Source organism: Notolepis coatsorum (genome assembly GCF_963971535.1).
Source record: "Notolepis coatsorum genome assembly, chromosome: 8".
NCBI classification, from domain to species: domain Eukaryota; kingdom Metazoa; phylum Chordata; class Actinopteri; order Aulopiformes; family Paralepididae; genus Notolepis; species Notolepis coatsorum.
In genome coordinates, this window is record NC_140172.1 from 21,581,439 (window position 1) to 21,596,326 (window position 14,888).

Sequence of the window (14,888 nt, forward strand, 5' to 3'; positions counted from 1 at the left end):
CATTCTATACTATAATAATACAAACGTTTCATTGCCTCTCTGTGATGACAAAGTTGTTTAAATAACGGGAGAAAAGTAGCTAAAACCAATGTATTTGGATGGGACAGGAAGTACCATTCGCAACCGGAAGTCAGCCGGAAGTGCCTACTTTCAGGTTGTGCAAGTGGAGAATTGTAAACAGCCTGGCTGTAGCAACCGTTGGTTTGCTGCTAGTTGTAACAGTGATGCACAGCCATCTTAGATGACGTCACGCCCCTCGTAACTCGCTCCGTTCGCCCCGTAAACCCTCCCCTTGTTTGAATTACGACACCTGTGTGAGCTCAGACTGAAGTGTCGCAAAACAGAGAGGCAATGGACATCTTCCAACCTCCAGGTACATCGTCCCAGCGTCTCTATATCTCAAAGAGTTGATATCTGAATTATGAATTTAACGATCTAATTAAGAGTGCCAGGGCTACTTCTCCCCGACACACCTAGTCGCTGGCTCTGTCCCAGCTCTCGGCGTTGCTTCCGGCTTGGCTGGTCGTTCATACTAATACAATTGGCAGTGTTAGAAGGTGGGAAAGCCGGTGGGTGGGGATCGGACGTTGTGGACAGCAACTCCTACAGGTCGGTTGGTGCGCCTGTACAGCAGAATCAGGAAGTATCGGGGGCAGCGTGTCCCTCCCACGCGTTACTCCTCGCCACAGAGATCGCGCTGTGCAGGTGAAAAGATGCGATGGCTGCCTCCTCATGTACCGGAGGGGACACGTGATGCAAGGCTTCGTCCACATTGGAGCCGACAAGTGGGAGGCATGGTCTAACAACGTCCGAGACAGGGGAGGGTAGAATTGGATAATACGAAATTGGGATGGGAGAAAAATAGAAAATGGGGAGAAAAAGTAGATCAAATTTTGTATTATTATTATACATTTTTCTTTTATTAGAAATGTTTTCCTCTAAAAAAAACAATGCCAGTGAATTTTTTTTTCTTCAAAAATGTCCAAGTGACAGCACATTTGATGGCCAACTGTCAATCACTCACTGCAAAAATAGTTGCATGGGTTGGGCTTAAGAATATAATTATCTAATCAAAATAGGGTATTTGCGTTTAAAAAAAGCGGGTAGTGAGGTTTAGCGCACTTGATTGATTGGCGTTCACGCCGTGCCACACAAACTTAAGATCCAATCAGAGATGCACAGCGATATCGACCAGAACTCGGCCGTCTGCAAACTGCCTGAGACTCTTTTCTTTTTTTCCTCTTTTTTTTTTAGATTGAATGAATTTGAATTTTTAAGAACATGTTTATTATAAAAGCGAACAGTTTTAGTATCTATAAAGGTCAGATTACTTTGTGTAAAGTCATCCTGTTTAGAGACTTTGTCTCATGGTTTAGCTGTCCTCTCGGGGGAGGAGTTCGATTTACATGTGAATGAATGCAGGGGCTCGTTCTGCTTTGTTTACAAAATCAGCTGTTTAGCCATTAGCCATTAGCTGCTAAACTAGCGTTAAGAGTCGAGGAAAAGCAATTGATGCTTTGGATCTAATGAACGAGGGCCTATTGGACTTTGTTACACAGCTGTTCTCAAGTGGATTTCATGGAGGGGATGTGTCATGCGTTTATAGGTAAGTGCAAAATAAGTCTCATCGAGAGCTAACGTTAGCTAGCCGCACAACCGGTAGCTAACGTGACTGTCTATGAAGTATACACTTGATAACTGGTGATGTGCTGCTCTCACTCTCGCAACTGTGTGTATGTGTCCCGCATTTCACTGTATGCCCTGGTATGTATGTGACAAATAAACCTCTTGATTCTTGTGTAACTAGGAGGGATATGAGGACTGTGTGTAACTAGGAGGGATATGAGGACTGTGTATGTGTAACTAGGAGGGATATGAGGACTGTGTGTAACTAGGAGGGATATGAAGACTGTGTAACTAGGAGGGATATGAGGATTGTGTGTGTGTGTGTAACTAGGAGGGATATGAGGACTGTGTGTCACTAGGAGGGATATGAGAACTGTGTAAGTTAGTGCTCTCACCAGTATCTCACTATGATTATAGTTAGTGCTCTCATCACTATATAACTATGATTATAGTTAGTGCTCTCACCAGTATACTTGTTGTTATTACACACACACACACACACACACAAGCTGGCAGAAGACGAGCCAAACTAACTTCAATTAATATCTGAAATTACTAACCTTCATACCGTCTTTTACTATTATCCACTTTACTACTAGTAATCTGACTTGTCTATACTACTACCTACTATGCTAATAATGTCTATACTACTATGCATTGAAAACTTTATTAACAGATTGCAGAATGGGTACAATACAGTACAGCTCAATACAAACACTTGCTAAGAGAGACCAGAAAAATACGTTTGTCTTGTTTACATCAGGGTCCTGAGGAGGGATAACTGTCATGACAGCACTTAATTATGTTAATGCTATTCAGATGAGGGCGTTGCCGGAGGGGTTTTTGTTGACGCCCAGCTCACTCTCTCTGAAGTGTGAAAATGTGGCCTTTCTTTCAGAAGCCTTTTCTCCCGTTAAGTATTCTAGAAAACATACGGCTTTACAAGTTATAAATGAGCACATCATGTTAAAAAAATTCTCAGATTTCAACATATGACACATAATTTGAAAGCTTACATTCTGTACTTTCGCAATCTGGAAAAATCTGGAAAATGAAAATGCAGACATCTGGCACAAATCACTGTGCGGGGACACAGATGTGTTTGAAACAGTGAGGATGAGAAGTTCAAGTTCAAGTTTCTTTTATTGCCACACGGCCAGGCCGGTGGAATTTGAGCACGGTGCAGGTGGTAGCTGCGACAATACACCACATGGATGATGGAACACAACATAACATCAACATCAACATAACATAACATGCATAACATAACATAACAGCAGGGGGTGAAATTAGGATGAGTTGGAGTTGAGTAATTGTATGGCCTTGGGGAAGAAACGGTTGTTGAACCTAACCGTGCGACTACCTAGTGACCTAAACCTTCTACCAGAGGGGAGGAGTTGGAAGAGGTGATGAGCTGGGTGCAGGGGGTCACTGATAATTTTGTGTGCGCGTGTGATGTTTGTGTATGGAGTCCAGGGTGGGGAGTGTGCAGTTAATGATTTTGGATGCCCTAATGATGATCCTGTCTAGTCTGTGTAGTGTGTGTTTGGGTGTGTTGCCGTACCAAACAGTGATGGAGAGTGAAATGATGTTTTGTATGATGGCTGTGTAAAATTGAATCATTAACGTCTTCCTGACCTTGTACTTCCTGAGTTGTCTTAAATGAAATAATCTTTGGTTGGCTGTTTTAAGTAAATGAGTGGTGTGATGATCCCAGTTGAGTTTGTTGCTGATGTGTGTTCCTAAGTATTTAAATGTGTCTGTGGCTGAAATGGGTTGGTTATTGATGAGCATGGGTGTTTTGGTGGGTGTGATTTTGCGAAAGTCAATAATGAGTTCCACGGTCTTGCTTTCATTGAGTATCAGGTTATGTTCTTTGCACCATGTGAGTGTTCGCTCCACCTCCAGCCGGTAGTCATCCTCCTTGTTGTTGGAGATCAACCCTAGGATGGTGGTGTCGTCCGCGTATTTAAGGGTTTTGACTGAGGGGGATGCTGAACGGAGGTTGTTAGTGTAGAGGGAAAAAAGCCACGGGGAGAGAACACACCCCTGTGGTACCCCAATGTTGGTGGTCAGAGGGAGAGAGGTGAGGTTGTTGTAGCGGACTACCTGTTTGCGGCCCTTCAGTGTGTCCAGCAACCAGAAACAGAGGGAGGGTCTGATCTTGCTGTAAACAAAGTTGTTGATTTGCCGTCTTGACTAAGCTATTGTTGTGATGTGTGTAAGTGAGGTGTGTGTCAAGAGTTACTCCAAGGTATTTATTACTAGTGCCTGTTGTCTTTAACTGTAGTGTCTGTCTGCTGTCTTCATAACCACACTGTGTCTGTACTTCTTTATTATCTCCCGTCCTGCCCAATTTTTTTACTCACCAGCCACTACTGACACACACATTGGGGGATGTTTTATAAATATAATATAATATAATAATTTGTGCTTCACCAAAAAATTTGGTCAGCAGCCGCCACTGATGTATATGTAACGGATGTTACCGCGAAGCGCAGTCACAAAGGACTTCAGATGTTGTGAAGTGACTGGAGTGAGTAGCGGTGCTATGGGTTAAACTCACTCTCATCGTCAAAACACACATAAAAAGAAGTTACTTTACTTCTTGGTATAGCGGTCTGTGCTGTTGCCCGCAGCGTGGGAGACCGGGGTTCGAAACTCCCTCGGGGCATCGAAGTTTGAGGTGATGATATGACTACCGTTACATATACAGCACTATTGTACATGCTATCATACAGAGTTATATGGGTAGTATGAGTACATAGGCATTTTTTGTTAATAATAAAGAGTCATTTTCGGGTAAAAATTACTAGACCGTCGTGTGTTCGAGTCCCTGTGATCATAAATCAAAGGCTAAAGTTAAAAGGATGTGTATCAGTGATAATCAAGCTGTAAACAAAGAGGCCTATTAACACTTTGCATGCCACCCCTGCGGGTTGAATGCCCACTCACGAGAATTCTCGTATTTTCTCTTTTTTTTGCAATCAACCAAGTCTACCGTTGGAAATTCAGCTACCTCAGGCACTCAGATGTGAAAAAAGCGCCCCCTATCGTCTCCCAGGTGGTAATTCACCCTTTTGGATTGAACTCAATGAAAATGAATGAGAAAAAAAAAACCGCACTCCACATTTTTCTTCTCACTCACGCAGCCGGCATCTACCAGCTTCATGCTGGACTCTCGGAGCCGCAGGGAATATGTGTTTTACTGTATACACGGTGAATCAATAAAAAGATAAATTTTTTCGAATGGCGATCAGGAATTGGAATAATCCATTTGGATAGCATCTGATCTCAGGTAAGGAATCTATGTTACAAGTCTAAGGATAATCAGACTCGTTTTCACGGATATATAAGCTTTTATGTGATTATGTGATATGGCTGTTTGACTATGCGCGCCATCAGGAAATAGGAGAAGTGATTTTCAGCACGCGCCACAAGCGTGCATGCGTATACATACTATCGATAATCTAGCGTTTATTTGAAAACTATTCATAAATAGGCCGAACAATGACAACGTTCTAGAATATTCCAGTAAAAGGCGATTATCATGGAAACCTATGGAAGCAAATGAGTGAGTTCTTCTGATGCAGATCACATTAGTTGGATTGCTGTCCCGGATGAATGTGTTGTCAAGTATGTTGAGTTTTTAGGCAGATTTCAAAAAAGATTTAGAGTTTGAAAACCTGAATGAATATACTGGAATATAATGGTATATCTCTACTGTATGAATGCACTGGTGTATCTTTAAGTGGTCAGATCTACTGAAGCTATTCTTACACTGGTCAGTGTAGTAGGGGTTCTCTCCTGTATGAATGCGCTGGTGTATCTCTAAGTAGGGCTGGGCGATATGGCCAAAAATGATATCGCGATATATTTTGGCTATATCGCGATACACGATATATATCGCGATATTTTTACATTTCCTCTAAATCACTTAATTTTTTTTGATTTAACCCTTTGATGCATACAGTCACGCCAATATGATGATTATAATAAGTCCCTGCAACATATGTTTGCATTATTAAACCATGAAGATGCTTTAAAAAATAATTTAATGAAAATATACTAAGAGTAGTCTACTGACACACTAATAAAAAAAATTATTTACATCTAAGACAATTTATATAAAAACTCTTGGGTGCCTAAGACTTTTACACAGTACTGTGTTTTCTATCCACTTTAGCCAAACACACACACACATATATATATGTATATATATACACACCCTACTGTGAGAAAATAATAATCACACACAAAAGGTATAATGGCTTATAGCAGACTTAATGATTTTAGAATATTTCAGATAATGAAATTAAATGTTTATATCATCAACTATCTAGTTAGTATTTATACTGTCTGTAACGTTTGGCTACTTTAAATCATTGAATGTAGAGAGAGAGCGAGAGAGAGAGAGCGAGGGGGCGAGAATGAACAAGAGAGCCAGCCCCCCCCCTCTGGGTTTGTTCTAGGTTAGCGTTTTGATCGTCTAAGCTGCCGTAGGTGATAACGTCACACTCGAATGTAAACAGGAAGAGATGGAGATGGAGACACACGGAGATGGAAATTGAATGATATACAGAAACGAATAACTAATCCAAGCCTGCTTGCCTCAACGACTACCGCCCTGTAGCTCTCACCTCCATAGCCATGAAGTGCTTTGAGAAGCTAGTAAAGGGCTACATCTGCTCCTCCCTCCCCATCAACATGAACCCCCTGCAATTTGCATACCGCCCCAACAGGTCCACGGAGGACGCCATAGCCCATGTGCTGCACACAGCAGCATCACACCTGGACAAGAGGCAGGGGAACTATGTGAGAATGCTATTCATCGACTACAGCTCGGCATTCAATACCATAGTCCCCTCCATACTCATAGCCAAGCTCAGGGACCTGGGCTTGAACTATGACCTCTGCCAGTGGGTCTTGGACTTCCTGACTGGCAGACCCCAGGTGGTGAGAGCAGGCAACTGCACCTCCTCATCCATCACCCTCAACATAGGGGCCCCCCAGGGCTGTGTTCTGAGTCCCCTCCTCTACTCCCTGTACACACACGACTGTGTGGCTCAGCGGAGTAGCAATACAATCATCAAATTTGCTGACGACACAGTGGTGGTGGGCCTGATCTCTGCCAACGACGAGAGGGCCTACCTGGAAGAGGTCAAGGTCCTGGCGGGATGGTGCCAGGAAAACAGCCTCTCCCTGAACGTCAGCAAAACAAAGGAGATGATTGTGGACTTCAGGAGGTCGGGGGTCAAGGACTACAGCCCCCTCAGCATCGATGGGGCACCGGTTGAGAGAGTCAACAGCTTTAAGTACCTCGGAGCCTACATATCCGAGGACTTGACATGGACCACACACATTGACAGTGTTGTGAAGAAGGCACGACAACGCCTCTACTTCCTCAGGCGCCTAAGGAAGTTCCAAGTCAGTCAGAAGATCCTTAAGAACTTCTACTCATGTACAATAGAGAGCATCTTGACTGGCAACATCACCTCCTGGTTTGGGAATAGCACTGCACAAGACCGAAGCAGACTACAAAGAGTGACACGTTCAGCCGAACGCACAATTGGAGGGGGGCTCCCCACCCTCCAGAACATTTACAACAAGCGTTGCAAGGGCAAGGCTAAGAGAATCATTAAAGACTCCAGTCACCCGAACAACTGCCTCTTTGAACTGCTGCGGTCAGGCAAGCGATACCGGAGTCTCAAGGCGAGCACAGAAAGACTCAGAAGAAGCTTCTATCCCCAGGCCATCAGACTGCTAAACGAACAATGAACACTACACAACAACAACCACCAAACGCACATAGCACACACATCCACACGCACACACTCACTTTAAACAGACACACTGTAGCACCCACTCCACACACTTTATAGCACACACCCACTTTAAACAAACACACTGTAGCACCCACTCCCCACACTTTATATTTATTGATGAAGGATTGCACTACAACTCGTACACCTTACTGTAAATTGTACCTAAATTGTACCTCATCCCATTTCTGCTTTACACTATATAGTACTGTACATTAGTACACTGCATAGTTGTTACGAAGGATCAGATTAAACCGAATATATATATTTATTTATTGATATATATTGAGTGGTATTTGTATATCGTTTGATATCCCTTGTATATTCCTTGTACATATACACGGAATATCCCTTTAGCCTACTATAGCCCATAATAGTTCATTCTCCTATTGGACAAAGGACCAGGCGCCAGGGGACCAGCCCCCGGAGTCAAGTTCAAAGGTACCGACGAGACATGTCCGTACTAGCCCCGGCTCCGCTCAGGGATACGGCTACCGAAATGAGAGTGGCACTATTTGTTCGCCGTGCATATAAATGTGGCGCAAGTAAATGTAGAAGTCCCTTACCCTTCTTCCCAACTTAGTAACAGAACGTGAAGCCTCAACCAAGATACGACGTGCGGTGAAGTATGGCCTGTTTGGCCTTAGAATAGCATTGAGACCTCGTGCGAATTAATAACTGAATTGTCAGAGTTTGGCACTGTACCGTCGAGTGCGACGTATTTCTATCGAGTAATAATAGTCTATCGTGTATGGTGCATCGTGCGGTTAGAGTTCTAAAGTGACCAGCATCTCCAACGCTTCCTCGTGTTATCTAGAGTCTTATCCAGGTTGGGCCGACCACATGGCGCTTTCATCCGAAGAGATCTAGGCGAGGACCGAGGGACATGTACACTGGATTACCTACCCGACGACTGCTGAGCCCTATGCGGCTGGAATATATATTTGCTTTGGTACTGTGATTTGTGGAGCGGATAATCGCCGACGCCTGTGAGTGTTGGATTTACCCCCGAGAGGAGTCAAGTTGAGTCGGCGCTCAGAGAGACTGAGGTCGCCTAGCTTCTTCTTCATTGTGGAGCTACAGCCTACAAGAGAACCAAGGTGTATTCATCTACGGATCAAGAGTCTATTGCACTGTCTTCTGTACTTGAAGTCTCCATAGATATCGTTGACCAGACGGTCTACTACCGACGGCTCTCCTACCCCCCCTACCGGCTTACAACCGGGAGGACCCCTTCCAGAATATCCTGCTATATCATTAAGTGTACCATAGATATAATTCCCTAAGAGCCAGGTTGTATACTTGCTTCCTGCGTAACCAGAGATTGGACATTCAGTGTTGATTTGCCTACGAGTACTCATTTGCCTTACAAGTGCATTCAAATGATAAATGTAAGATAAATATTCTATGTACCTTTTGCTCCATTAAATATTTGATTATTACCTTTGACTGGAACCGATTTCATTGTGGAAAGTGTTCATCATATTTAGATATCGTGTACTGTATGGCCAGTAGTTAAAGTACATAAAGCGGTAGTGGTTTAATGATACCATACTTATCAATACAGTCAGGGAATTGTACCCCTCAGTTACAATAGTATTGTATATTATATGGTAACTCAGAACATTGTACATATGTCTATACCGAACACTGTGACCTCATTTTCTTCTTCTAAATTACATGCTATACTATGTTATTTGATACTATCTTGTCTAGCACAGTCTCTGGAGCGTAACAGTAAGAAGCATTTTGTATGAAAGTATTCTGTACTTCTGTATGACAACTATTAAAGAAACTTGAAAACTAATAAATATGAAGTTATGTTTAAACTGCTGTTGTCAAGCGTTTCCACGTTTCCACGCTTCCACCCCATTTCCTCACGAATGGAACTAGTCTTGTGGAGTCCGCTTTGACCGTTTACCAGGGTTAGCAGCTATCGCTAGTAGCTTAGCATAATCCTAATGGATACCTTGGTTAGCAGCTACCGTTAGCTCATTGCTCGTGTCAATTAAATTACATGTTATTAAAGGTCTGCGCTGGTCTGTCTAATGAAATTACAACCGCAACATTATATCGCACTGTACAGCCCTGACTACACTAACGTTAGCCTATAGCTCCGCCGTCCCTTCTCGAGGAAAGCACTGAGAGTGTCTCTCGGCCGCGGGCGGCGCCATATAAACTAAATACTCGCTGTTCGCGATATAGTACAGTACTACATCTCGGGTAGAACAATCCGCGATACATCAAGTATACTCGATATATCGCCCACCCCTATCTCTAAGTTTCCAAATTGACTGAAGGGCTTCTCGCCTGTATGAATGCGCTGTGTTTCTTTAAGCCTCCAGAGTTACTGAAGCACGTTCCACATTGGACACAGTAGTAAGGCTAATCTCCTGTATGAATGTGCTGGTGACTCTTTAGGCTGCCAGACTGACTGAAGCTCTTCTCACACTGGTCACAGTTATATGGCTTCTCTCCTGTATGAATGCGCTGGTGACTCTTTAAGTGATCAGACTGACTGAAGCTCTTCTCACACTGGTCACAGTTATATGGCTTCTCTCCTGTATGAATGTGCTGGTGTCTCTTTAAGTCTCTAGAGGTACTGAAGCTCTTCTCACATTGGTCACAGTAGTAAGGCTTCTCTCCTGTATGACTGCGCTGGTGAGTCTTTAGGCTGCCAGACTGACTGAAGCTCTTCTCACACTGGTCACAGTTATATGGCTTCTCTCCTGTATGAATGCGCTGGTGTATCTTTAAGTCACCAGAGGTCCTGAAGCGCGTTCCACATTGGTCACAGTAGTAAGGCTTCTCTCCTGTATGAATGCGCTGGTGTCTCTTTAAGTCTCCAGAGGTACTGAAGCATGTTCCACATTGGTCACAAAAGTAAGGCTTCTCTCCTGTATGATGGCGCTGGTGTCTCTTCAAGTCTCTAGAGGTACTGAAGCTCTTCTCACATTGGTCACAGTAGTAAGGCTTCTCTCCTGTATGAATGCGCTGGTGTATCTTTAGGCTGCCAGACTGACTGAAGCTCTTCTCACACTGGTCACAGTTATATGGCTTCTCTCCTGTATGAATGCGCTGGTGTATCTTTAAGTCTCCAGAGTAACTGAAGCTCTTCTCACACTGGTCACAGCAGTGAGGCCTTGACTCGTTCATATCTCTGCTTGTTGTTGGGGAGCAATGCAGCAATTGTACCTGGAGAAGAGAGAAGTACACCAATGAAGAGTTCAGATCTTGTGTGTGTTTTGTATTCGTTCAGTTTGTATTTCTCTAGTTCTAAAAAAAAATTATACTCTAGTTAGTTGATGTGATTTAAAAGTGAATCTGCTCCAAGGGCGGTTATTGAAAACTGGCCAACATTAATAAAATACTGAGATAAAACCCAACAGGCAGTTGCCTGCAATATGACATTGTGGTTGTATCTGTTGTAACAATATCAATGGTGTTCCTAGTTTGTGTTGTTCTGGGGAGCAATTAAAAGTATACAGACCACTAGTACAGCTCATTCAGTCTTAAATGATATATTCAATGGTTGGACATTATATTAGCAATATAAATTACATGTAAATGTATCCATATATTGTTTAGCCAAAGAGTAGCCTATTGATCATTCGTTTGTAATATGTTTATCAGATCAAGATCATGAATTAAGATCACATTTTGCCTGTTTCTTTCAACAGTCTTATAGTATCCAGCATATTGCCACCCTATAACCTTTCAGTCTGCCCAGCACCAAGACAACTGTTGCAGCCTTGATGCTGCTTGTTAATCCTGTTGTGGCCTATAGCTGAAAGGCAAAGGAGGAAAGATCTTTTTCTGTTGATTTGGTCATATCTGTCTGTAGTTACATCTGTGCCCATATATGTGAAATAAGGTGTGAACTAACCAAGTTCCTTATATCTATTATGCTTATGTCGTTCTGATAAACATATTACAAACAAATGATCAATAGGCTACTCTTGGGCTAAACAATACATCCGTATTGTCAATTGTCATTTACTTATCAAAAAAGGACAAAACAGCAGCTTTCTTTCGCTGATGGTTTACTACATATGTGTATCCCAGCAGCTCTCTCTTCTTTTTGACCAATCCATTGACAATGAATGTCTTTACAGCTACATAGAGCTATCAGAGGTAGCTTCCAGTATCGCGAGAATTGTAATATTTTATTGCGAGGAGAATTACGTCGCTGCAGATGCTAGCAGTTAGTCGACTATGGAGATGTTAAAATACAAATGTAAAACATTTAGCTGAGAGGGAATATTTTGCAATTTGGTTAAAAGTTTTGCAAAAGTTAGGTATGGTGTTAGGTATGGGCACAAGGTTTAAAAAAATCACAGCATACAACTTGGGGTATTCGCCTGGTGGCCTGTATGCATAAAATCCAATATGGCCACCGTCGGAAAGAGAACATGTCATATCTCAGCTCCTATTAGAACTAGATCCTTGTATAATATCACCTTTTCTATGTTTGTTGGTGCAAGGGATCAATTTATGAAGTAATTATTATGTCTCAAGGTCATTGTAAAGGTCAAATGTCATTTTCAAGGTAATGTTTAGCAAGAACTGATGATAACTATGGAACTAAGCCACATAGGAAGATTAACTAAGGCATGGTATATAATTATTTAATTCATTAATCATTAAAAGTACATTTTGTGTTTCAAGAACATGTTCAAGTTCATTTCCTAAATCTACATGCAAAACCCCACACATTTTAAACTTGGACAACTTGCCCAAACAAATACCAAATTGTAAAAGCCTTCACCGTCTTAACTTAGGGAGACTGGGCCACTGGGCCAGTGGGTAAGTTGACCCGCCCCCTGTAGGCAACTACACATTTTTGTAATGCAACCATAAATTCAGGAAGCACCCATCGTTTCTATCTGGATGTGATGGAGAGAAGTACATCAGAAAAGTTGTAAGTATGTTTTACACAAAAAATTTATTTATTTTTTTGCTCGTCAAAGGAAATTGTCGTTTTGTCTTTTTATTAAAAAATGTAAACGTTAGGTAACTAACATTTATAGATTTATATAGATTTCACATCTGCATTTAACACCATGCAGATACACACTCTCATACAGAGACGTATTGACACAGGGGTAAATGGAGATATCATCCATCTGATCAGAGACTTCCTCTCTAACCGCCCTCAATGGGTCCGTGTTAATGGAAGTCTATCTGATGTCACTACGCTCAACACAGTAGCACCGCATGGGACCATTTTATCTCCTTAGTTTTCTCCTTGAATACAAACAAGTTCCAAATTGACTGTTAGAACTTTTGCTTGTTTAAATACGCAGACGATATGGCCTTGTTGCCTTACTGAAGAAGAGGGATACTATGAGAGAGGGTACCATGAGAGGTTACATACAGGGACCATGAGAGGGTACATACAGGGACCATGAGAGGGTACATACAGGGACCATGAGAGGGTACATACAGGGACCATGAGAGGATACATTCAGGGACCATGAGAGGGTACATACAGGGACCATGAGAGGGTACATACAGGGACCATGAGAGGCTACATACAGGGACCATGAGAGGGTACATACAGGGACCATGAGGGTACATACAGGGACCATGAGAGGGTACATACAGGGACCATGAGAGGCTACATACAGGGACCATGAGAGGGTACATACAGGGACCATGAGGGTACATACAGGGACCATGTGTCATCTCTCCTGACTGGTGTAAAGAAAGTTCCTTATAGGCCGTATGGTGAAGGCTGTATCATTTCATCCCGTTCCCACCTCGGCGAATTACACAATTTTCACTCTTGGTGTAGATTTAGGAACAAAAAGTTCTCCATTGACAAAATAGCCCATTTTGCGCAATCATCATTTTAAAGTCGGGACTAGATCTTTCCTCGCAAACGGATATTTGATCCTCGCAACAAAAAGAGCTGCTATTGGTCGATCCGGTGTCAACAAAATCCACAGACTAACGTTACATCAGAACAGGACGAAAATTGACATAAAACACCTTCTAAAGCAAAAAGGTTTCTAAACAATGTTATATGCATCTCACGTCCGTTCAGAAAGAACGTGTACAAGATTTTACACAGACACGGTGGGATAGATATAGAAACTGCATAGAATGGTGGCTTAACCTACCAGTCCAGAATCATACCATTGTGGAGACATACAAACATTGTTTAGAGATCGATTTGTGTCATAAATGTCATGATATATATTTGTATATCTGTATGTCGTGTATGTCATAAATGTCATGATGAATTGAAAACGGGGGACCCTGATTAGATTAGATTGTACTTTATTGTCATTATATTTGCATACAACGAGATTGTGGACTCAAACCTAAGGTGCAGTAATAAAATCACAAGTAATAAAAGAGAAACATAAAATCCTATACAGAAACATTAAATGCTATACAATAAGACAATGTTAGTCCTGTACAATATACAAAATAACAACAATATACAGAATAGCAATACACAAATAACAGTGTCAGACGGTAGTGGGTGGGTATTGCACTGTGGATGTTGCACAGTGTGGGAGGAAGGGGAAAGGTGAATTACCCTAGACCAGTCTACCTTTGATGGTCTTAGCAAATATGTGTGCCACCTGTATGGCCAGCCATCAGCTAAGAATGTGAATGATGCCAGATATAAAGCATTCTGCATGGCATCATCGGCTTTGCCAGAACTCTCTATGCCCCCAACAAGTGGCGCATTGTACCAACACTGCAAAAGGGCAAATTACCAAGTAGCTATAATGAGACATTCATTGAAATCTATAATGTGTGCCCCTTTACCTGTTGGCAATGGGTGGCATGTCGAGGGTGGGGAGTTAACAGTGACTATGACGGATGACTACAAATCCGGCCTCTGATAGTGTGTTGCAGGTAGTCCACTAAGGTTGCAAACAAGGACAATTTGAGACAGGAAGATGTTCATGTGTGTCTGCAAAACTGCCATGTACAGATCTTTGTCAATGCCAAAACTGTGCAAATGTTTCTAAGGAAACAGAAGATAGGGCTACATGGGATGATGACTCAGATGATAGTGGTGAGGATGATTAACATCTGGGAAGTGTGGTGGTGGATGAGGGTGTGTACTGGGGTTGGGATGTATAGGGCGGGGGGATTAGGATTATACAGTAGTAGTGTGATTTGTTTGTATTTGTTGAGATCAGTTTGACACTGATCTCTCCACACACCTCACTGTTTACTCATTTTACTCTGTATTGTATATATGTATATTGAATATTCCTCTTTACTTACTTACTTTTTTTTACTGTATGAAGCACACTCTCAGGGGCTCATACAGAAACAAGCATTTCATCATAAAGTACCTGTATTTTATTGTGATAAATAATAAACAAACTTGAAACTTTAAACTTGTGTTAGTTGTGTATGTATGTGACGAACAAACCTCCGGTCAGTCCTTCATACCAGCGGCCATCAGGC

The 14,888-nt window shown here is 42.2% G+C and overlaps 1 protein-coding gene across 1 annotated transcript in view; it reads right to left on the minus strand.

The window, feature by feature from the left end:
• Positions 1–2,441: 2,441 nt before the first annotated feature.
• The window catches only part of LOC311233356 (tropomodulin-3-like), a gene marked incomplete at both ends in the record, with an annotated part of 79,325 nt that continues 66,878 nt past the window's right edge, over positions 2,442–14,888 (minus strand). Inside the window, one exon of the mRNA XM_084320331.1 lies at positions 2,442–2,548. Coding sequence (XP_084176457.1) covers positions 2,442–2,548 — 107 coding nt within the window. The remainder of the gene's footprint in view (positions 2,549–14,888) is intronic.